The sequence below is a fragment of the Maylandia zebra genome, linkage group LG9 (genome assembly GCF_041146795.1).
Source record: "Maylandia zebra isolate NMK-2024a linkage group LG9, Mzebra_GT3a, whole genome shotgun sequence".
NCBI lineage: Eukaryota > Metazoa > Chordata > Actinopteri > Cichliformes > Cichlidae > Maylandia > Maylandia zebra.
The window spans coordinates 36,412,111-36,434,852 of NC_135175.1; the positions used below are offsets into that span (position 1 = coordinate 36,412,111).

A 22,742-nucleotide genomic window follows, 5' to 3' on the forward strand; every position below is an offset into this window, starting at 1 on the left:
ATATGATTGTTGGGTTTTTCTCTGTATCTATGAGGCGACTTTTGTTGTGATTTGGCGCTATATAAATAAAATTGAATTGAATTGAATTGAAGTACTGTCAGATTTTAAAACTGTCTTTAAAAGAATCAAAGTAGAAACTATCACGTGGATTAAACTGGTTTTCAGGCGTAACCCTGTGTTTACAGGATAACAATAACACGGTCTGTGTGCCAGGAATCAGAGAAGTTAGGTTTCATTTACTCATTTACAGTATATATTTTTTTAAACAGGTGTGTTTTCCTGCTCAGACCAGTTTTGCAGCTCTTATTGTTCTCTCACATAGCGTGCATGCCACTAGACTTGGCAGGACTGTGCCCTGCTTCGTATATAAAGATGCTGCAGGTGGATGTGAGCAGCATCTCTGGAGACAGAGGTGGGTTTGGAGGATCATGGCGTCCACACTGATGCTCCTGCTTCAGCTGCTCCTGGTCTCACTGGTGTCTGCTTCTCATTACTTTGGGGGAACCACGACCTACACCTACAAAGGAAGAAACCCTGATGGCTCTTTTAATGTGAGATATACAACGTTTAACTGTACTTAATGTTAATGACAGATAATAAGTGAAGCTGTTGTCCCGACTGTGGCAGGTCTGATTATTCTGATAGAATAAACTTTCACTTTTCAGCCTTTTCCTTGAATTCCTTAATTTTTGCTTCTTAACTTATGCATGTATTTTTAAACACTTTGTCTTTTATTAAAGTTTAAACAAATACTAAACTTTATTTTTTTAAACTATTGAGAACAACTAATAAATGTTCATCAATGAAAATATTATGAAAAACACAATAATAATAATAATTATGATGATGATTATTATTGTGTTTCACTTTCTTCACCTCTAAATCCAGAGTGCCTTGACTAATCAATGGCTGCAGACGTGGCTTCCATGACCTACATTTGTTATTGATTGTGTTAAAATTGTGATCACATGATCAAACGCAGATACAGAACCTTCTTCATACTGATAACGTGGAGTAAAACTGAAATAACTGGTGAGAATCTGACTGAGTTGATTATATGATATTTGCTATAGGTTCAAATTCGGGACAGGGACACCTATGATGGATATTACGACACCCTCTACTGGTATTGTTCCAGTGGATACTGTGGCTACACCTCCACAAGTCAGAGAGGCAGACTGGACAGCAGCACCAGTGCTCCACTCTATAACAGACAATGGTGTGAAGCTGAAACCGTCACCACGCGGGTCGTCCCGAGCAACAGACCTTTTGAAATGCGGTGAGCATTTTTCATTTTAAGTATGAAGATACTGTTGATGTGCTTCATTGTGTGTAATTATTGGTTATTAATTTTTATTAATTATTATTCATCTAAAGTCACCACAGTCATTAAATCTGTCTGATATTATGATAAAACAAGAGCTTGGTGGGTGGATGACTTTGTTATTTCTAAACAAACCAGGGCAGCGAGCTGCTGCTGGATATACAGACGTGACAACAATTATGATTGGTACTTGAACACTCTTGTGGATTTGGGAGAAAGATCCGACACTGGAAAACCAAACAGAGCACCAGAAGTTGCCATCCTACCTTTCCTCAGGTAAGCTTCCTGAAGTTTGATTTCTCTCACTGGGCCCACGTCCTCATTTCAGATTTGACAGCATTTTTAGTAGATAAAGGCGAAAACATGAGCTGAGCTGCGGTTTGGGGAAGGCCTCGAAGGGGACTGGTGGCGGCTACCAGGCCTGGCAGATCCCCGTGTACTAAGCAGAAGTGAAGAATGGAAAGAATTGAAAGAATTAAAAAAGGAGAGGTAGGGTGGGGAACAAAAACAAACATGCATTAGAACTGGAAGGGGTGTGTTTGGAGGCGAGGTCCAGCTCCTGAAATTCAGATAATTTATCTCCAATTAAACTATGAGCCTCTAAACAGCAGAATTTGAAAATGTCATCATGTGGCAAAACCTGCTTCTCTGAAAAAGGAAAACAAGAAGTTCTTGTTTTTTATCAACTAGCAGACAAATTAATTTTAGTTTTCATTCTATTGTCTACATATTTTTCTTTCTACCTTCTTGATCAGTTTTACAAGATAATACAAGATAATCATGCCAGTGCTTGACTCATGTTACTGTGTGAGACACTGACAGAGACTTTGTTAATGTGTTTATTAAAGAGTTCCTGAAAACTGCCCACGGACATACAAGCTGATGTCCTTTGATCCTGATGGAGACAAAGTCAGATGCAGATATGGAAATCCAGGAAGTGCAGAGTGCTACGGCTGCACCCAACATTCAGGCTTCCACTTAGACCAGGTTAGCTGATGTTCTAATGCACTGTACAATAACTCACTTGTGGTTTTTCCCTTTTAACTCCAAAATGTCCCACTGTCAGGACTCCTGCACGTTACATTACCAATACACTGATGCTGACCCCAGGGTGAATGCATTTGAGTTGGTGGTGGAGGATTTCCCACAAGGACACATCAGTCTGAGATACTCCGATGGATCCCAGTCCTCCAGGTCTCCTCTGTCTGCTCCTACTACAACTACAGCTGCACCATGGTGGTGGTGGGGGTCAACGACAGCTGCCCCCACTACCACATCATGGTGGTGGTGGACAACTACAGCTGCCCCCACTACAACTACAACAGCCGCTCCTACTACAACTACAGCTGCACCCACTACAACTACAGCTGTGCCCACTACAACTACAGCTGCCCCCACTACAACTACAGCTGCACCCACTACAACTACAGCTGTGCCCACTACAACTACAACAGCCGCTCCTACTACAACTACAGCTGCCCCCACTACAACTACAGCTGCACCCACTACAACTACAGCTGTGCCCACTACAACTACAGCTGCCCCCACTACAACTACAGCTGCCCCCACTACAACTACAGCTGCCCCCACTACCACACCATGGTGGTGGACTACGGGCAGACCGCTGCAGGCGACCTCTCCTCCCCTCAGTAAACTACCGTTGCAGTTCTCTTTCGTTGGTAAGGCCCATTGTTGTCTCAGTGTTTGATGATGTGATGATGCAGCACACTCCGCTCTGCTCTGTTCTCAGCATGTTGCTGCTTTCATGACTCTGCACATGAAGACAGTGGTAACTGTGGTAGAAACAGCTGATTGCAGCAGACCTATTTACTCATGTGACCCACAGTTTATCTTAAAAACTTAATATTAGTTTTACCTGTTTGCACTGAATTCTTCAGCAGCCCAAGAACCAAACTCCACTTCACGTGTTTGTTTAAAGCCTTAAACTTTTGCTATGCAGACAGCTGCTTCTTCCTGTTTGGTAACGGATGCTTATTTGTTACTACTCTAACTGTACTCCAGTGGATCCACCTGCTCCTTCATGCCAGGAGGGACTATACTTGCCCCAGTTTGTGCACCCAACACCTGCACACGGACAGCGCATTCATGCAGAGGTCAACAAAGAGGTGGAGATCAGAATCAAAGCACAGGCTTCATATGCAGCGTGAGTGAGACAAAGCTTGATTAAGGAGGCCTGATGGCAGCGAAACATTATTATCACTTCAGCAGGAAAGCTCAGCTCAGCATTAATGAGCTAATCCTTGTTTCCTTCTGTGGTTTTCTTACAGAATACAAGATATCATCATGAGCGGGCCAATGAATATGACCAAGCACAGAACCACACATAATGAGTTTGTGCTTCGGTGGACGCCGTTCTCCAGCGATCTGGGAGATTATTTCCCAGTGTGCTTTGCTGTTGAATCGGCGACAGGGTTAGCCTCGGTTTCATTCCTTTAAACACAGAAATAGTTTGGGAGAGCAAAGTCATGATTGGACTCTTTGTGGGTTTTTCAGGTCAGCAGTGACCAGTTTTCCAGGCAATACCCACTCTCATAACCACGGCACCCCGACTTCACAGTAAGTGACTTTTTGTTGTTTTTAGTGCTTTAAAAAAATGGATTTTCTGTCTAGGTGTGAGAAGTTTAAATAAATGTGCTTTTGGAATAAATAATGCCACTATGAACAAATTATAAAATGAAGCTCTCCTCATTTGACCTTAAGCTTTACAATTTCAAGAGTATTTGAAGAAATAATAAAAAGGAAAATTATTTAAGTCACACATTAAGTCAACTTATCATTGTTCTAATGTCTCTTCAGGTCCGGCGTCTATCAGTCCGAGATGAGGTGTGTCATCTTGAAAGTTGGAACAGAGGAAAGTGAGTCTAAAATCATCTTTGATACCAAAATGTGTGCATTTTATTTTATAAGGTGCTGTGTGTGTTCAAATATGTGACATATTTTCTATTTTCTTCACTGAATTCGTTTTATAGTTTTATAACTTTTTGACAATTGGAGTTGGAGGATTTTGACATATTTCTGGCAACATTAAAATAAACTGAAATTGTAAATCTTTAAATCTGTTGTGTTGGATTGCATTAGGTTTAGCTTAATGAAGAGTCCTTTGAATGGGTATCATAAGGTAAATTCTAAGTCTGTATGTTTTCTTACATCATAACATATTTTATATGTTTTTAACTTGTTTCAGTTAAAACCAACGTGATCTGCACTGAGTCTGAAATGAGAGTCGAGGTGGAGAAATCGTCCCTCCGTGGACTCCGTGAGGATCACCTGCGTCTCAGTGAGCCCAGCAACACCCTCTGCAGCCTGGAGAGATACTCCAACAGCACTCACATCATCGGCGTCATCCCTCTCAATGCTTGTGGCACTCAGATCGAGGTAACCAGAGCTCCTTTGTATCTATTCTGTTGTTGTTGGTTTAGATATCAGAACGAGGACTGACAGAGTGATGTTTGACTCTGCAGGAAGACGAGGAACATCTCATTTTTAAGAATGAAATCACCACAGTGGATGACAGCGGAGCTCTGATCACCAGGAAACATAACCTGGAAGTAGAGTTCTACTGTCAGTACCCCAAAAAGGGGAACGTGTCACTGGGCTTCACAGCACACAGGACGATTGTGGAAGTGTTTGATAAAGGCTTCGGCACGTTCACCTACCAGTTTGAGTTTTACCCCAACAACCAGTTCAGAAGCATCATTGATCCCAGTTCGTACCCTCTGGAGTACGACGTAGGGCAGAAGATTTACATGGAGATAGATGCGTCCTCCATAGTCAACGACACCGAGATGTTTGTGGAGTCCTGCAGAGCCTCGCCGTACGACAACCCCAATTCCCAGCCAACCTACTCCATCATTGAAGACGGGTACGCATGTGCTGAAGAAAGTGAAGTGTATATTATTTACGGCACATCAGTTACCTCAACATTTGATCATTTGGCCAAGTTTGATACAAAAACCCACCATTGGATCAATATATAAAAGAAAAGAAGGAAAACCAGAGTTTTACCAAAGTTTTCTCTTTTCTTTGATTCTGAAATGCTGTAGAAACCCTGTGATGTCTCTGCTTCTGTAGCAGCTTTGATTGTAAGACATGGAGTTACAGCAGCTGTGTCGTCTTTGTGCTCGGCTCTGATTAGGTGCCCCGTGGACCCAACTGTGATGATCCATGAGACCGACAACAAGAGACAGTTTAGATTCTGCATCGAGGCCTTCAAGTTCATCGGTTTGCACGATCAGGTAAAGAACTGTAGATATCTAGAAGCTCCAATTTCTAAAAGCACTAATAAATATGCCCAATTTGTGTTTTCTCCTTGTCTGGGACGGAGAAGCAAAGGTTTGACTGCAGCTCTGCTCTTGTTCCACTAGAGGGGGCAACTGTACGTCTGCTGATATACTGACAGTGTGTCCTGTTTCACTCAGGTATACATCAGCTGTTCAGTAATGATGTGTGAAGCAGGGAATCCCAACAGCAGGTGCTCACAGGGATGCATCAACTCAAACAATCACCACCACTCCCACCGCCGAAAGAGGGACTCTGCCATCCAGACTGCAGCGCACTTCGTTTCCCAGGGTCCTCTGCGCTTGAAGAGGTCAGCAGACACCAGCATGAGTGCAGGTATGGAAACACAAAGTGCTTCTTAACATTAGCTTCTTTGTTTGACTTTCACTAAAGTGTGAACAATGCTGAGGTTCTATTGTGGTCTTCAGGGAACAACCTGAACCTGAACCTGGTCTTCATCGCTGGATGTCTTCTTGCTGCTGTTGCCATGATCTGTGGAGTGCTCCTGTACAGGGCCAAAATGTCAAAGGTCAAATACCAGCGTTTGGCCTCGAGTGAAAATTAAGACAGCAGTGTAATCAGAATACCAGTTCCTGCATTACTTTTCAATGAACCTCATTTTGCTGTCAGAGTTTCGGTGTTTGTGTATCTGCTCATGTTTAAATCAATCATGAATTTAATTCTTTATAATTCAGCTTCATTTGTGTAGCGTGAACTCACAACAACAGTCACCTCAATTAGCTTTATGATGTAGGGCACAGTCCCAGCTGTTACAGCTGTGTTTGTGTTTGTGAGCTTTAAGAGAAAACAGACATAAAACAGACTTTGAAAGATGAATCTTTGGATTGTTGTTCAGTCGTGCAGCTTTACAGCAGCTTTTCTTTTTATATGTTAGAGTGTGATTCACAGAAAGTGTTACTGTTGATGTGTGCTCCTCTATAATCATTTCTATGCACATTTGAGTAAATTTGAGACCAACATTAAAGCGGTTATTATGAACTTTTCTTCAATAAAAATCATTAAAGGCACTCTCACGTGTTAGTGCTTTTCTTTCATTCTCTGCTGTGCTTTCAAATGCCTGAGAAGCTCCTTTCCTCAGTTAAAGTGTTGCATCAGCCACTGCATTTCATTAGCCTGTATGTTCACACGTGAATCGGCAATAAAGTGCTAATCAGTGCTCTTCATCAGCTGGTTACCAGGCAACCTGAAATGCTCAAGAAGCCGTTTTTTGTGGCTCCCGCCCTGACATGTAAAATGAGGAAAACACTGCATGTGTGTTAAAAAGTATAGTGTGCTGCATTTATGAAATCAATGGGCTGCTGCAGAGAAAACTACAATTTTCTGCGTGCAATAAAAACAAAAAGTTGAAGGTTGCGTTCAAATAAAACACATTTCTATTTGAGCCCTGCTGGTATTTATGAAGGAAACAGCCAAACTTAAATCGTGCAGCGTGCCGTCATCATGCTGTCGCAGGCGTGCAGTCGGCCTGAAGAAAAAAGAGAGTATTTCACTGAATGATGTAAAACATAAATGTGCTGAATGACAACCAACTGAAACATTTATTGTGCCTGGTTAATGTCAGCGTTGTTCCTGAACCTCAGCGCACATCGGTCAGACACCACCTTCATCTTTATTCTGGAAATCGATTTCAACCTTTAACTTTCTGTGTTTTGAGAGTTTCTCTCCTCATATTTGCCATCAAACGTTCAGTTTTCTTCAGGAACATTTTTTATTTCTTGGATTTGTCCTTGTTCAACCAAGGAAAAGCTCACAATCCTAATCTTCAAATTTTGAATGACATTTAAAACAAAACAAAACTGAAGAACTGAGATGAAAATGAATTGAAACAGCCGTTAGTCTCGGGGAGCAGCGGCAAGAAGGAGCCACACAGAAAGCTCGCTCCAGACAAAGACCTGCAGGTGAAGAGCTCACCTGTGAAACGTCACAGTGTCTCCCGCCCCGCGTGACTCCTGAACAGCTGCTGTCCGTGCAGATCGTTCAATAACCCAAGCGACTGTTTTCATAAACTGTACACGCTGAATATCAGTGACATACACACACACACAGACACACACTCCTGATTTACTGAGTTTGGAGAAGGGAGGGGCGATTCTGATCACGTGATTACACAAGCACAGGAAGGCGGAAGGAGCAGAGTTGGCGGTGCGTTGGAGGTGGAGGCGGGTGAGTGTTGGCACAGCGTGGTTGTAGCTTTGCTGTCGGAGTGTGTGCGTGTCTGTGGACTGCAGAGGGGAGAAGGACAGTCACGGTGAACTCTGTGATCAGTGACTCAAAGCCAGCTCAAAGAAAACTGTCTGCGCTGTTTCACTTCCGGGTTCGTCATCCATGCGACGCTGTAGGCGCTGCTGTTAAATGTGCGTTTAACGGAACCGCTGTGAATAACATGTGTCAGGTGTGTCCCTCATCCTGAACCACTAACAGTGTCCGGCTAGGGTTGCCAACCGTCCCTTAAAAAACGGAATCGTCCCGTATTTAGAAACAAAAGCACACGTCCCGTATTGAGCTAATAAGGGACGCACTTTGTCCCGTAATACAGTGAGAATCAAAAGTAGTCTATAAATGTTAATGGAATTAACGCTTTGTTTGAAAACATAATTCCCAGCCCCTCTCCTGCTTTGTGACCAATGAGCTGACAGCACACTTATGACAATTCAGATTACCGCTCATCTCATTGGTCGAGGAAAGGTCGCTTACAGAGAAAATACCGGAAGACAACAGTTGACCACAACAAGAAGCATGGCCAACAGGGAAACAAACGCCGACACTGCGGTGCAAGTCTCGGACGACGGTAAACCTAAAGCTGGGCAGACACTGTGCGATTTTTTCAGTCACGTTATTCAGCTCCTGCTCAAACTGCACGATTGACTCGCAGGGGTTAGAAGTTCATAGGTCACGATGCAGGTCTCACACTGTACCGCCCGATGCTCTGATGCGACCTGAGTCACACTGTGCCTCCATAAAATGAAGGTTATAACAGAAAATCTGTCGCTCGCTCTCTCTGTCTTTCACTCACACAGACACACCACCACCATCAACTTTGCTAAATTGCTAATGAAAAACATGATCAGGCAGCTGTGATTGAGCAGCATGTAAATCCAACTATTTTCACGGTTGTTGTGGTCGTGATCATTTTGTGATACCACATCGAAAAGGCTCGGATGAGCTTTCCAAAGTTCTACAAGTTGTGCCTCCATCGCTTGTGTCCAGATCACACGCTGCACAGCTGCTCCGTCTTTTACACCAACGTTTACGTGTTTGCGCGCGAGCAGTGTGAGCGGCTGTGGTGACACCCTCACGAGCGATTGATGATCGGGAGCTGGTCGTGAGGTGTTAATCGCTTCTCGTTACCCCACGTATACTACACGACGCACGATGAAGGCCAAAATCGGTCCGATCACCAAATCGGTCGCACGACTCAAAAATCGGCTCAAAATGGACCAAAAATCGCACAGTGTGAGCCCAGCATTAGAGCAGCAATGTTTGTTCCCCTCAGAGAAAGAAAAAAAGGAGGAATGGGAAAAGGAAAACACCTGGCTGGGAAAGTGCACGATAACACCTATAAAGCGCGCTGCACTGTGTGCCGGCGCACTTTTTCCATAGGCATGCTTCTAGTGGTGGGCACATGAAAAACATGAGGGGCGTGAAAGCTCGGGGAACCCTTAACCAATTTCTTGTCCACCAGGCCACGGCAGAAGCAGATATGGTATGTAAACACTGGTTTGTTGTTTAAACCCTCTGGTTAAGGTTAATATGGGCATGTGCGGTGAATATCAGGGCTATGTGGCCAGAAGTGTGATAATTTATTTTGTGTAATAAACAACTGCAAGGATAGATGATTACAACAAATAGATGACTAATACATAAAAGTAATACATAGATGAATAATGATGATGAGTTATGATGCGTAATCATGGGAACAAGCGGGTTTACAAACAGGAGCAGCTGATTAGCTTTAGAAAAGCTGAAATAATACCTCAGCTGAAGCCAACTGTACTAAATGCACTAAATGTGCACTGTTACAAGAATATTTTTGTTCTATTGTTTTCTATTAATTTATATAATTTTAAGTTAAGCAGGACAGAGTTCTTTTAAAGAAAGATTTACTTATATTCTCAAAAGTTAAGCATGACAGGCTTCTGTTTAAGAAAGAGACCTGTTTTACTGTGTTAATGTTGTCATTGTGAGCTAAAAATAAATGGCTAAATGATCATTTGTTTCCCATACGGTCATATCACAAAGAATATGCATCTGCTTAAATCAAATTCAAGTCAAATGGTTAAAAAATAATTTCACACACAAAAAAAAAGAGCTACCACACCGGGAAGGGTGAAGACAACTGGGTCGCCCGGCCCTGGCCACGAGGTGTCCCTTATTTATTTTTCAGGGAGTTGGCAACCCTACTTCGATAAATCCTGCAGTTTGAAATTGTCTTTGACATGCAACATGCCGTCTTTGACAGGAGCAGGAAGGACAACAACACTGTATACAGACTACGGTTGGGCGACGTTACTCAGTCCAGAAACCGACGACAGGTGATCTATTCGCGCAGGTGACTTTTTGATGGGCGGGGCGATGCAATCATGCACGGACTGATTTGCGCGTTTAGAAAATCCCTCAGAACCAGCCAATAACTGCCTCCCTGAGCCTGGTCCTGGTGGATGTTTCTTCCTGTTTTTCTCTCCCACATTTCATTGTTTCTTTGGTCTGAAGGATCCAGATTGTTTGACTGATGAAGCGTCAACATCAATGATAACTGACACAGGTCACGTTAACAGCCAGTTTTCATCATGCCAAAGCTGATATGTTCCACAGGCTGTTAAAGCTGCAGCTGAACACTGAACAAAAACTGTTTCTAATCAGCTTGTTTCTTTGTGTGAAGCTGATTTGAATATAAAAACTCAGCTCACACAGTTCAGTTTGCATTCGTTCAGTCTGTCTGTGAGGAAATATGAGGACCTGATCTCATGTCACTTCATTACAGCCTCAGTAATGCAGAATGACCTGTTTGTAGTCCATCTGCAGGTGTGTGTAGTTTGGCTGCAGCGCGCCCACAGTGTCCTCCTTCCACCCTGCACAAACAGACGGGTTTCAGACTTTATTTGGAGGAACAAGTTTTCAAATTAAGTCCTTTTTTAAAATGGTCTGAGGTTATTAATAAATTCATTATTAAGGCTTTAAGTCTCTTAATAATTCATTTATTATGCAATAATTGGAGTATTTTAAAAAATGTTCAGATAGTTGTGACTTTGTCTTCATAAATTTCCCTTTGAACTGACAGCAGCTTATTAGCTTACAGACGTGATTTCTCCCCAGTGTAATGAGTCTGTTGTTTGTCATGTGAACATTCTTGATAAATTAAAAAGCAGAAGTTTCTGATAGTGTTGGAGCTCTGCTGTTAACACAGCTGTCTGTAATTTAATCCTCAGGGATATATTGGGCTCTTGTTACTGTTTAAATCCAGGACTTTCTCTGTGCTCTAACAAACCGTTTGGTGAATAATCTCGAGACGTTTCTAAAGAAAATCAAACTGGGATGTAAAATGTGTCAGGTCGAAGCTGAAGCTGCTGTTTTCTTCTCAGACTTGTCTGTGTTCACTCTAGGATGGAGCTGTGTGTTTGTCCCTGTAGAAGTCACCTCCATCCTACATGGACACAGCGTCAGTGTGCCGTGGGACAGGAAGCTGTAATGCTTAAATGGAGCCACTTTAAAGTTGTGCAGCCATCTCCTTAGAAATAACCGGCAATTTGCACAATTTCCTGCAGCATTAATCTCGTAGTATGTGCAGATTTGGATTTTGCGGTTATATTTTATAGTTTTTAATAGATTTTTATCACCATTTTATTACTGTCTGATAATCTCTCTGACTGGAGCAAGCAGATCTCACAGGGGTCACAGAAGAAGAGTCACATGACCTGTGACATGACGCTCATGTGAGTGCACTTGGGGTTTTAGGTTTTGTTTAGCTAACACAAAAAGAGCTTGGCTGTGTTGAACATTCTTGTCCTCCATAACTCCGAAGACAACTCTGTGAAGATTAAGACGTCACACAGAAAATCCTTTAAATGAATCGTGAGTCTCGTGTGTTCATCTGGTGAAAGTGCTTCCCTTTGATCTTTTGCTGTTCCTGTTCAGCAGATTAAAGCTGAACATCATCCCTGAGGCTGAAGCCGTCAGTGCTTCTCAACAGCAGAACTATGGACTACATGATGGACGAGGCGGAGGAGATCGTGGATGAGTTTGACATCGAGGACTACAACATAGCAGAGCAGGGACGACACAGAGTGATTGCACTTGTGAAGAGCTGCAAAAAGGCTCGGTGGGTCCAGATGTGCTAACAGTATTCACCTTAGTAGTTTCAGTTTCTTTTTTTCTTGTTTTTTGTCTGTCCCGTTTGGATCTTTAGCCGTCAGAATTGGTGTCTGAAGGCCAAGAAAGATGCCAAGTGGATTTATTTTACCAAGTAGATCATCATGGCCTTGCCATATGGGTCCATTTGATTGACCATTATTATTATTATTATGTATTTATTTGATTTGATTTTTTGGTCATTACAGACGGGACAGACATGACTGGGGGATAGGACAGGGAGACAAAATGAAAGAAAGAGAGGGAGAGAAAAAAACATGTTCTGCCCGGTGGTGTAGGGTCCTAATTACTCCAGGTTTGTGTTCCAGAGGGTGATGGGAGTCAAAGAGGAGGTACTGGTCCGTGTGTGTGGGCTTCCGGTAAACTTCGATGTTGAGGTTGCCGTTCTCTTCAATGTGCACAGCGCAGTCCAGGAAACTGCGCTGCGCTACACCACCGGGCAGAACATGTTCCCTCTAAGCCTGAAGGAAAAAGAAGGAACACACACATGTAAAGGAAGCACTCAAAACGTGCGGCTATCCTAAATGGGCGTTCTTAAAGTCAGCAAAGAGGCACAGAAAAGAAGACCAGACACCAGCGAGGGAGGATAAGAAGGACAGACGCAACAACATTGTCATCCCCTATGTAGCCGGTGTATCAGAGAAACTCAGGAGAGTTTTCTCCAAACATGACATCCCAGTGCATTTCAGACCCAGCAACACGCTCAGACACAAACTGGTTCACCCGAAAGACAAAACGCCAAAACACAGACTTAACAATGTGGTGTATGCTGTACAGTGCAGCGAGGAATGCTCAGACCTCTACATCGGAGAGACCAAACAGCCACTTCACAAGCGCATGGCACAACACAGAAGAGCCACCTCCACGGGACAAGACTCAGCAGTCCATCTGCATCTTAAGGTCAAAGGTCACTCTTTCGAGGATGCCAATGTTCACATTTTGGACAGAGAGGAGAGATGGTTTGAAAGAGGAGTGAAAGCAGAATCTATGTCCACTGTGAGCGACCATCTTTGAACAGAGGCGGGGTTTACGACACCAACTCTCTGCCATCTATAATCCAGTTTTGAGATCCTTCCCAGACGCCTTAACGCCCACTCGCATCCTGGGCCATCTGACCTCAGGAATTCGCATGATAAGGTGGGGCCAGGTTTCACAATGAACACACCCGAAACCCTGGCTGATTGGGACCCACACCCAGTTTCACACCTTGGCTCAGGCGATTAGAGGATCATCAGGGGTCCTTTTGTCCCTCTGTGGGGGGAAACTCCCACTAGGTTTATATCTGGGACTCTCCACCATTTGACCTTAGAACTGAAGAAGCTTCTCAGATGAGAGGTGAAACATCTTCAAGCAACTTAAAGAAGTCCAGACGCTTTTCTTTCCAAGCTCCTTTGACTACGATGACCTGGATGACTGAGAACCTTCACAGACACTTTGAGGTAGCAGCCAAGAAAGGTGTAGTTTGTGTATATTAATAATGGATTGCATTTACATAGTGCTTTTCTAGAGCGCTTTACAATTCCACTATTCCTTCATTCACACACTGGTGGAGGCAGCCACAGCTGCCCTGGGACAGGCTGATAGAAACGAGGCTGCCATATCGCGCCATCGGCCCCTCTGGCCAACACCAGCAGGCGGTAGGGTAAAGTGTCTTGCCCAGGGACAGACAGAGCTGGGGATCGAACTGGCAACCTTCCAGTTACAAGATGAGCTTCCCAACCCCCTGAACCACAGTCAGGGGGTTGGGAAGGGGGTAATATAAAATGAATCCACACTCATAAGTCATTGTGACCAGGACTGCACAGAGCTCCTCTGGTTATCACCCGTTTTTATTGCTCTGGTTGTTTGAAGATTTTAATGATTCGAAGAAAAAAGGAAAATCAGTTGACTGGTTTAATCATACATGAATGTAACACAGCTACTGCGTTTGTACAGAGGTGTAGAGCAGCTGCCTTCACCTTTTGGCTTATTTTATTTGAGTCTCACAGGTGGTGTCACAGAGAGTGTAGAGAGCTCCATGAACTGCCCCAGCCAAAAAAACTCTAGACTCTCTTCTCCACCTTGTGGTACAGACTGGTACTACAGACTGTAGAATCAGAAATCAGAATCAGAAAGGGGTTTATTGCCAAATGTTGAGCAGGTTTACAACATTAGGAAATTGCTGCGGTGCTTCAGTGCAAACATACTGTCATAAATAGCACTTAAATAGACATGAAAAAATAAAAGCAGGAATAAGAATTAAAAGTGCTACGTAGAAAGATATGTGCATGAGCTATACATGAGATATACACATGAGAATAAGAATTAAGAGTGCTACGTAGAAAGATATATACATGAGTGCAGGTGGTGATCAGTGCAAACATGGAATGATGCAGTGAACACAGCGTAGGGTCATGTGTTAGTGGCGGGAACAGTCGTACGGTTATTGTTCATGTGTCCGACAGCAGAGGGGAAGAAACTGTTCTTATGGCGAGAGGTTCTGGTGCGAATGGACCGGAGCCTCCTGCCTGAGGGGAGCAGGTCAAACAGACTGTGTCCAGGGTGAGAAGGGTCAGCTGAGATCCGAGCTGCACGCCGCAGTGTCCTGGAGGTGTACAGGTCCTGCAGAGATGGGAGTCTGCAGCCAATCACCTTCTCAGCAGAGCGCACAACACGCTGCAGTCTCTGTTTGCCCCTGATAGTGGCTCCAGCGTACCACACGGTGATGGAGGAGGTGAGGATGGACTCGATGATTGCAGTGTAGAACTGCATCATCATCCGTGTTGGCAGGTTGAATTTCTTCAGCTGCCTCAGGAAGTACATCCTCTGCTGGGCTTTCTTGATGACGGAGGTGATGGTGGGCTCCCACTTCAGGTCCTGGGTGATGGTGGTACCCAGGAAGCGGAATGAGTCCACAGAGGTGATGGGGGTGTCAGTCAGGATGATGGGGGGGAGTGGGGCTGTGTGCTTCCTGAAGTCCACAATAATCTCCACTGTCTTCTGGGCATTCAGCACCAGGTTGTTGTGGCTGCACCAAGACACCAGACGTTCAACCTCCCTCCTGTAGGCAGACTCGTCCCCGTCCGAGATGAGTCCAATAACGGTGGTGTCATCTGCAAACTTGATTAGCTTGACAGACTGGTGGGTGGAGGTGCAGCAGTTGGTGTACAGGGAGAAGAGCAGAGGAGAAAGAACACAGCCCTGAGGGGAGCCGGTGCTGATGGTCCGGGAGTCCGAGACATTCTTCCCCAGCCTCACATGCTGCTTCCTGTCCGTCAGGAAGTCAGTGATCCACCGGCAGATGGGATCAGGCACATTCATCTGGGAAAGCTTGCCTCGGAGATGGTCTGGAAGGATGGTATTGAAGGCAGAGCTGAAGTCCACAAACAGGATCCTGGCGTAGGTTCCTGGGGAGTCCAGATGCTGCAGGATGAAGTGTAGGGCCATGTTGATGGCGTCGTCTACAGACCTGTTGGCTCTGTATGCAAACTGCAGGGGGTCCAGGAGGGGGGCCGTGAGGGTCTTGAGATAGGAGAGAACTAGGCGCTCAAAAGACTTCATGACCACAGATGTCAGATGTAGCTGATTAAATTCACTTCATGGATGATTTGGATCACGTTATGTTAGAGTTTGTCGATCTTTCATAAACTGCTAAAAACACTGCTTTTTTTCTTTGAATTCTGGGACATCACTGACTTTAAAGCATGAACTAACACGCCGCTGTGAGTCCTCCCTAAAACTGTAAGTGATGTCACATTAATGTATCCGTGCGTCAACCTCACACTGGAACTTCACCGAAAGCTTCTGGATTTATGCTCACTGAACAATTCCTCAAACCCATGTCGAGTAAAATCTGATGCTGTAGTGTGTAACACTATTTTTCATTTTCAAGACCTGGGTGGCTCCCAAATTATTACATTTTTAGAATAATTTCTGCTCCATCATCATCAAAAAATGTTATGGGCCAAAGTTTGAATGTACAGTATATAACGATTGCTGTTAATTTTAGCTTCATATGTCACATACCTTAATTAAATATGTGTTTTTGTTCTTTAAATAAAGGCATTTTTATGTAAAATCTGTGGCAATGGTTGATTAGCTCAGAAATTATGAAACATAAATTAAACAAAAAAAAGTTGCAGTTCGTTTTCTTTTCTTTTTTTTTTAACAATCAAAATAAACAAAGATCTATAATTTTGGGGCTGATAGATCAAAAATGTCTGCATATTGGGTCAATAAAATGTAAAAAAAAAATTGAATCTCTCTTGTAAAGAAAAATGAAGAAAATGCTTTTTTCATGTAACTTTCTTGAAACCTTTCATATTTTCTCTGATCACAGACTGATCGGTTGTGGGCTCTCAGATACTGACTGTGAAGTCGTGGCCTCAGCTCTGATGTCCAACCCCTCCCATCTGACAGAGCTGGACATGAGTCTGAACAAACTGCAGGATTCAGCAGTGAAGCTTCTGTGTGCTGGACTGGAGAGTCCAAACTGTCAGCTGGAGACTCTGAGGTGGGTTCACTGACAGCAGCTGTTGTTGTTTTTCTATATTTCAGATCTGTGGTGTTTGATACTTTCTGGAGGAGACGTCTCTGATATGACCTCCTCTGGTAAATGGTTAACATGTCAGAGGTACACATAGAGCAACATCAAGCACATCATCGGATGTAACTGAAAGGAATTATTGAAATGTTCAAATATTTTCTAAAACACACAGGAGTCAGGTGAAGCCTCACTGGTATTACATAAACTCTTGATGATTATTCATGACGAGGAAAGACAACGCCACTGTACTCTGTAAAGTCTGTGTAAAGCAGTAATAAATGCTTGTCCTGAGTTTGTCAAACAACATTTAAATTATTATAAAATGACCACATGAATAAAATGACCTTTCCAAATAATCCAGAGAATTTGACCACCAAATATCTGCAAAGGGTCAGGCAAGTCCTGAGGAGTCCGCTGAATGGGAAGAACAAGATCTGGGCTATCAACACCTGGGGAGGAAGAGGGGAGGGGAGGAAGAAACGACCAAAGACAAAGCCATCAATAATAACTTGATTAAATGTAGAGTGGTGTATAAACACAAATAAGAGTAAAAAAAAAAAAAAAAAGTAAAAGCACAGAGGGTGTCTGTGTCCTGAATCCACTCCACTAAGTCTGACAGCTCAGCACACAGAGAAGAACTGATGTGTTCACAATTATGACTTTATCTCCATTTTTATTTTTTATTTAGATTGGAGCGCTGCTGGTTGTCAGATATCAGGGTATCTGATATGGGTTCAGCTCTGAAGTCCAACCCATCCCACCTTAAACATCTGGACCTGAGTCACAACATGAACCTGCAGGATTCAGGATTGAAGCAGCTGTGTGGTTTTCTGCAGGGTTCACTGTGTATACTGGAGACGCTGATGTAAGTCATCGTGCTTGATTTGTTCTGACATGAATATGATGTGAAAGTTGTCCTGACAATGAAGACGTAAAGCTGATATTATACTGATCCACAATGAGGATCTTCATGTTAAAGTTTGTTTTATTCTAAGGTTTAAACCAGGGGTGTTAAACATAAGGCCCAGGGGCCAGAATCAGCCTGGCAAAGACTCCAGTCCCACCCACTGGTCGTCTTTGGAGTGCATGAACCATAAATGTTGGACTTTTAAAAGTATTTTCATACGTTTACTGACAAGATACACAAAGTAAAAAAGGAAGCAACAAACACTGAGACCGGGACCAAGACTTGTAAACTGTACAGAACTAAACAAGGAACATGGAGACAGGACACAGAGAGACGGGGTCATGACTGACTTCCACTCTGGGGACGAGAGCCAGAACCATGCTGAACTCAAGACTAAATAATAGAGAGCTTGAACATAAAATTCCACATGAGACATAGAATGAGTCCAGAACAAAACACTGGGTCAAAGACCCAGGCTCATGACGTAGAAAGATGGAGGCCTTTTATTTATCAGTTTTATTTTGGGCTCATATTGAATCGACATCGTAACGACCGTCTTCAGCTCTGAACAGATTATGAAACACTGAATGATTTCAGGCAAAAACACTGTCTAATAAACCTGCATCTTTTATTCTTCATTCAGATTGGATGACTGCAGTTTGTCAGATATCAGTTCTCTCGCCATCGCTCTGAAGTCCAACCCCTCCCATCTTAAAGATCTGGGTCTGAGCTGGAACAGTCTACAGGATTCAGGAGTGAGAAAGCTGTGTGGTTTCCTAGAGAGGCCAGACTGTAAGCTGGAGTCTTTGAGGTCAGTCACCATGTTGTTCTTGTAGTGATATGAATATGATGTAAAAGCTGTGCTGACAGTAAACAGAAAGCTTTTAATAAAATGATGTGCAGTGAGGATTAGGCCAATGACTGTAGCAGAGCAACGTTCTCATTTCTGGATAATACACAGTAAATTTAACTCGTCCATCCTGATACGCTTGTTTTCTTCGGAAACATGTTTGTGTCCCCTCCCTCATGGACATGTTTCAGTGATTTACTAATCCAAGGCTGGTTATTGTGGAAAATAATTCCTGTTTTCAATGTAATCCCCATTTTCCCCAGAAAGAAGTAGAAATACACGACACACCTTGTGATTTAACGGTTGATGGTTTTTGTGACTGCACTTGGGGACACATTCAAAGTTTTAGTGATTTTCCTTAAAGAAATGATGGACTGTTGTTTTATTTTTACTTAGCTGATTGGTTCTAATATGAATTCTAACAGTTGTCAAATAGGGCTAACAGCTATGTACCAACCTGACTTCTGCACAACACAATTGATGGTCCCAAGCAATAAATGAGAAGGTGTGTCCAAACCTTTGACTGAAGTGTGGATGATCTAAGTGAGAACATGAGCCTTTAAAAAGTCCCAGTGGGAGCAGTCAAAGCAGTCCCTAAGTCCCAGTATAGAGTCTTTGGTCCAGACTGGAACAACTGTGTGCCCAGTTTGAGCTCTCTTCAGTGCTGTGACCTGACAGACCCAGAGGGGCTATCACATCACATTTAGAAGCTCCCCTGATGGAGCCACAACACATGTCCAACACTTAGTCTGTCTTGTTGGACTTTCATTCTTTATACAGATTGGAGGGCTGTGGTTTGTCAGAGATCAGCTGTGATTATCTGGCAGCAGCGCTGAAGTCCAACTCTTCTGCTATGAGAGAGCTGATTTTACGGGGAAACGATCTGCAGGAATCGGACATGAAGCGGCTGTTCGAGCTGGTGGAGAGTCCAGACTGCAGACTGGAGAAACTGAGGTCAGTAGAGTGATGGAGTGAGTGGGTGGTGCTGTCAGCAGTATTGTACTAAACACAGTCAGTATGAAACAAAGATCCAGTGTTTCCTGTAAAGCTGCAGCTTCTCAGTGAAGCTGTGAGAGGAGAACGGTGACAGGCTTCGGGATTGGACAGAGAAATTGATAACAGCCAATCAGAAGCTGACATGTTCAGTGTCCTCTGTATTTATTAGTCACACCCTCTAGCAGATCATTACATGAAGGAACCTTTTAAAAAACAAAAAACAAGCGCGTCCATGCTCACAGGTGTACACACGGGTGATCACACACACAAACTACACCCTTTTTGGCTCCTACCTCAAAGCACACTGTGTTCTGTTGATCTTATGTGCTGCACAATAATGTTTAACATTTAGTATTTACTGTCATATTCCCATATATCATTGTGATGTTGTTTATTCTATTACTCTTGTTCTCTTCTGCTTGTTTTCTTTTTTCTTTCTCAGCAGGTGATCCAGGTGATTGATATATGCATTTTTTTTTCTCTGCCCGTTCTGTTGGTTTTTGTCTTTTGCCCTTCTCCCCCGTCCCTCTTCTCAGCTGTTTCTCTTTCCCTCTTTCTTTCTCCCCTTCTTTCCCCCAGTCAAGTCTGTCCCGTGTGCAGCAAGTGAAAATAAAATAAACAATAAAAGGTGAATCAAATAGACCATTATGGCAAGGCTGGGATGGTCAGTTTGGTAAAGTAAATCCGTTGGGTATCTTTCTTTGCCTTTAGACAATAATTCTGATGCAACAGAGCCAAACGGGACAGGCCAAAAAAAAAAAAGAAAAGAAAATGGATGTTCTTCAACAACTCTGTGGTTTAGTGGAACAGCATGAAATCGTTCAGGTCTCTCAGCAGTTTATTTCTACTGTGAGCTGGATTGAAATCAAAGACAGAATTAATGATAAAAGACTGCAGGTGTGTGAGCTTCATGAGAGCTTACAGTCTCTGGAAACACTCGTTTATCTCCTCTGCTCTTCCTCCTTCTCTCTGCAGGTGGTGATGATGGTAAACAGGACGGTGTGTGTGCTGAGAGGAGCAGCTGTGTCCTGATGATCCAGAGAGGTTGAAGCAGCAGCAGCTTGTGTGTAGAGACGCTCTGACTGGGCCATGTTACTGGGAGGTGGAGAGGAGAGCTTCATCCAGCAGTGACTGACAGAGGAATGAAGTGCAGATGACTGTCAGTGCTGCAGAGTGAACTGCTCTGAGAACAGCTCCACTGTCAGACACAATGTAGAGTCCAGCATCATCCCTGTGTGTCCCTCTGGATCTGACAGGATCATCAGTGTATCTGGACTGACACGTTGCACCGGATTGTTGGGAAAAAATATTTTGTGATGTAAAAAATGTTTCACGTGGAAATGTTCAGTGATTGTTTCGTGGTTAAACAATAAACACATATACAGATCGATGCCTCTGCACTCCCGGCTGTCTAGTTTCTGTTCAGTACAGTTAACTCTACTGGAACTCTACTGCTCCTCATATTCCAGTCAGAGTCCTGTTGTCTGTTAGCGGATATAAAGAGAGTGGTCAAGGTGCAAGAGACATTTGTTTGTATTTTCTATTTCTATACTTTTGCCCTGTGTGGATTACACAACATCTAAATAAATTCCATCCTGTGCTGACCCAGTTATTAATTTTACAGTCATTAAAGCTCATGTCTGATCATTCAGCCTTGGAAAACAGCATCCAAGCCCATGATAACTGAACAGGTGCAACAGTGTAAAGTTTGGTAATCTCTTCATTGTGTTTACAATTTTTTTCTAGTTAGTTTCAAGCTGTTTAATTTTAAATAACCTTCTGAGAGTGATGAGCCTGCGGTCTGCTGCGTGTCACTGATGAAGCTGTGCCTCATCCTCTCTGCCTCAGGGTCTGCTAATGTTAACAGAGGATCTCAGGAACCGCTTGTTTAGAGGAATGAAAAAAAAACATTCAACTTCAGTGAGAGATTGATGTTCCAGTTGGGACAAAGACAAGAGGCTTCCACCAAATCTGCAAACTTTTACAATTAGAAGCTTTAAATGTTAGGATGCAAGCGAACATCAGCACACAGTCAGTGAAACGGCTGGAGGAGTCACCATGGAAACTAAAGTGTGCAGACGTTTCATATTGAAACAGTACCGCCACGTCCTGCAGACTAAAGCTGACGATGCCATTTGGAGTTGGGCTGGTGCAACTTACATGATCATATGAGCAAAGTCAGCTGTTTTAGAAAGGAGAAAATTATATATGCGAGTAGCTTTGTTTATCATGCGTGTATGTAATTATCGATGTGACAGAGCCTGCTTTTCATGTCTCTGGACTTCTGCAGCACTCGAGTCATGTGAGTAACACCTGCTTTATCGAGGCGAGACTCCCGTTCAAAGAAACGTGTGTGATGCAGGAACTTTCACGTTAGTTGTTTAAAATAATAATTCTGAGCAGTTTATACAAATTCAAAGAAGCCAAATTTCAGCCATGGAAAAAGTACCAATTAAAACTGAAGTTTTAATATGAACTTGTGAAAATGCAATAATCTCTCGTATGTGGTATTTTCATGGTCTGATTTTATCTTTCAGTTTAAATTAAATTCTTATATTTACCCTTTTAAATCTTACTTTTTCAGTTTAAATGTTGGGGGCTTGCTTTCACTTGGTGAGTGTTGAAAAAAATAATATTAAAATAAAAAATACTACTAATCTGTTACTTTGTGATTTTTACCCGCAGATTAGAACTGTCAGTGGGAAGCTAACAGCAGTGATGAAGTGTTTATTGAGCTGTTTTGTCCGTCCGTGACTCTTATCACAACATTTTACATGTCTGCAGAGGGAGCTTGAAGTCTTTGTGGTGGGATTGGATCGTCAGCCTCTAAGAAACTGTCCCCACAGCAGCTGTGGACTCCACCTGTCCCACTGATGTTCCACACCTGCCACAGCTGCTAGTGTTGTTTCGCAGGTATACATGTTTTTGACTGATATCATTACTGCCAACTCCAACGTTAGTATCCAACAAAGCTGGGACACTAGAGAACATCTGGTCATGCTTTGCCTCTCCTGAAGTACCAGCAGGGGGCGATCGTCCTTTAAAGCCAGCAGCTCTAGAGCGGCTCTTCCTCAACCTCCTCCGACCACAGGTACAACAGGTACAACATGCCCAGGACCCACTACAGTTTGCATACAAGGCGGATGTCGGAGTGGAGGATGCCATCCTGTACCTCCTACACAGAGCCCACTCACACCTGGATGGGGGAAAAGGCACGGTCAGGATCCTGTTTCTTGACTTTTCCAGTGCCTTTAATACCATCCGGCCCTGTATGCTTCAGGAAAAACTGAACAGGATGGAGGTGGACCCCTGCCTGGTGGCTTGGATCTCCAACTACCTCACCGACAGACCACAGTACGTCAGGCTGAAGGACATCACGTCTGACACTGTGGTCAGCAGCACAGGAGCACCACAGGGAACTGTGCTGTCCCCTCTTCTCTTCACCCTGTACACC

General features: G+C 43.4%; 2 protein-coding genes across 5 annotated transcripts; both read left to right on the top strand.

Annotated features, from left to right (window-relative positions):
* The first annotated feature begins 296 nt into the window (after positions 1 to 296).
* Positions 297 to 6,651, top strand: LOC106676164 (uncharacterized). Its single transcript, XM_024803796.2, has 14 exons — positions 297 to 551; positions 1,074 to 1,279; positions 1,463 to 1,600; positions 2,173 to 2,311; positions 2,391 to 3,003; positions 3,347 to 3,488; positions 3,613 to 3,756; positions 3,839 to 3,901; positions 4,142 to 4,200; positions 4,530 to 4,720; positions 4,807 to 5,207; positions 5,481 to 5,580; positions 5,764 to 5,959; positions 6,052 to 6,651. Exons 1-14 carry the CDS (start codon positions 429 to 431, stop codon positions 6,186 to 6,188), a joined length of 2,652 nt encoding a protein of 883 aa, XP_024659564.2. The 5' UTR covers positions 297 to 428; the 3' UTR covers positions 6,189 to 6,651.
* Positions 6,652 to 7,716: 1,065 nt separating this feature from the next.
* LOC101475657 (ribonuclease inhibitor) lies at positions 7,717 to 20,892 on the top strand. 4 transcript variants are annotated; one of them, XM_014413813.4, is made up of 7 exons: positions 7,717 to 7,807; positions 11,780 to 11,960; positions 16,329 to 16,502; positions 17,224 to 17,400; positions 18,086 to 18,253; positions 19,073 to 19,246; positions 20,264 to 20,892. In XM_014413813.4, the coding sequence occupies exons 2-7, from the start codon at positions 11,839 to 11,841 to the stop codon at positions 20,268 to 20,270; spliced, it is 822 nt and encodes a 273-aa protein (XP_014269299.1). In that variant the 5' UTR covers positions 7,717 to 7,807; positions 11,780 to 11,838; the 3' UTR covers positions 20,271 to 20,892. The 4 variants fall into 4 exon arrangements, with proteins under 4 accessions (XP_014269299.1, XP_014269300.1, XP_024659533.1 ...); XM_014413814.4 differs by having other exon boundaries at positions 7,750 to 7,807; positions 11,777 to 11,960; XM_024803765.2 differs by lacking the exon at positions 7,717 to 7,807 and adding an exon at positions 8,059 to 8,432.
* The last annotated feature ends 1,850 nt before the right edge of the window (positions 20,893 to 22,742 follow it).

Coding starts and splice junctions, on each gene's coding strand:
- LOC106676164 (XM_024803796.2), top strand. CDS start 429: ATGGCGTCCACACTGATGCTCCTGCTTCAGCTGCTCCTGGTCTCACTG. Junction 3,004..3,346: donor GTTGCAGTTCTCTTTCGTTG/GTAAGGCCCATT, acceptor ACTGTACTCCAG/TGGATCCACCTGCTCCTTCA. Junction 3,902..4,141: donor CACGGCACCCCGACTTCACA/GTAAGTGACTTT, acceptor ATGTCTCTTCAG/GTCCGGCGTCTATCAGTCCG.
- LOC101475657 (XM_014413813.4), top strand. CDS start 11,839: ATGGACTACATGATGGACGAGGCGGAGGAGATCGTGGATGAGTTTGAC. Junction 16,503..17,223: donor TGTCAGCTGGAGACTCTGAG/GTGGGTTCACTG, acceptor TTTTTTATTTAG/ATTGGAGCGCTGCTGGTTGT. Junction 17,401..18,085: donor TGTATACTGGAGACGCTGAT/GTAAGTCATCGT, acceptor TTCTTCATTCAG/ATTGGATGACTGCAGTTTGT.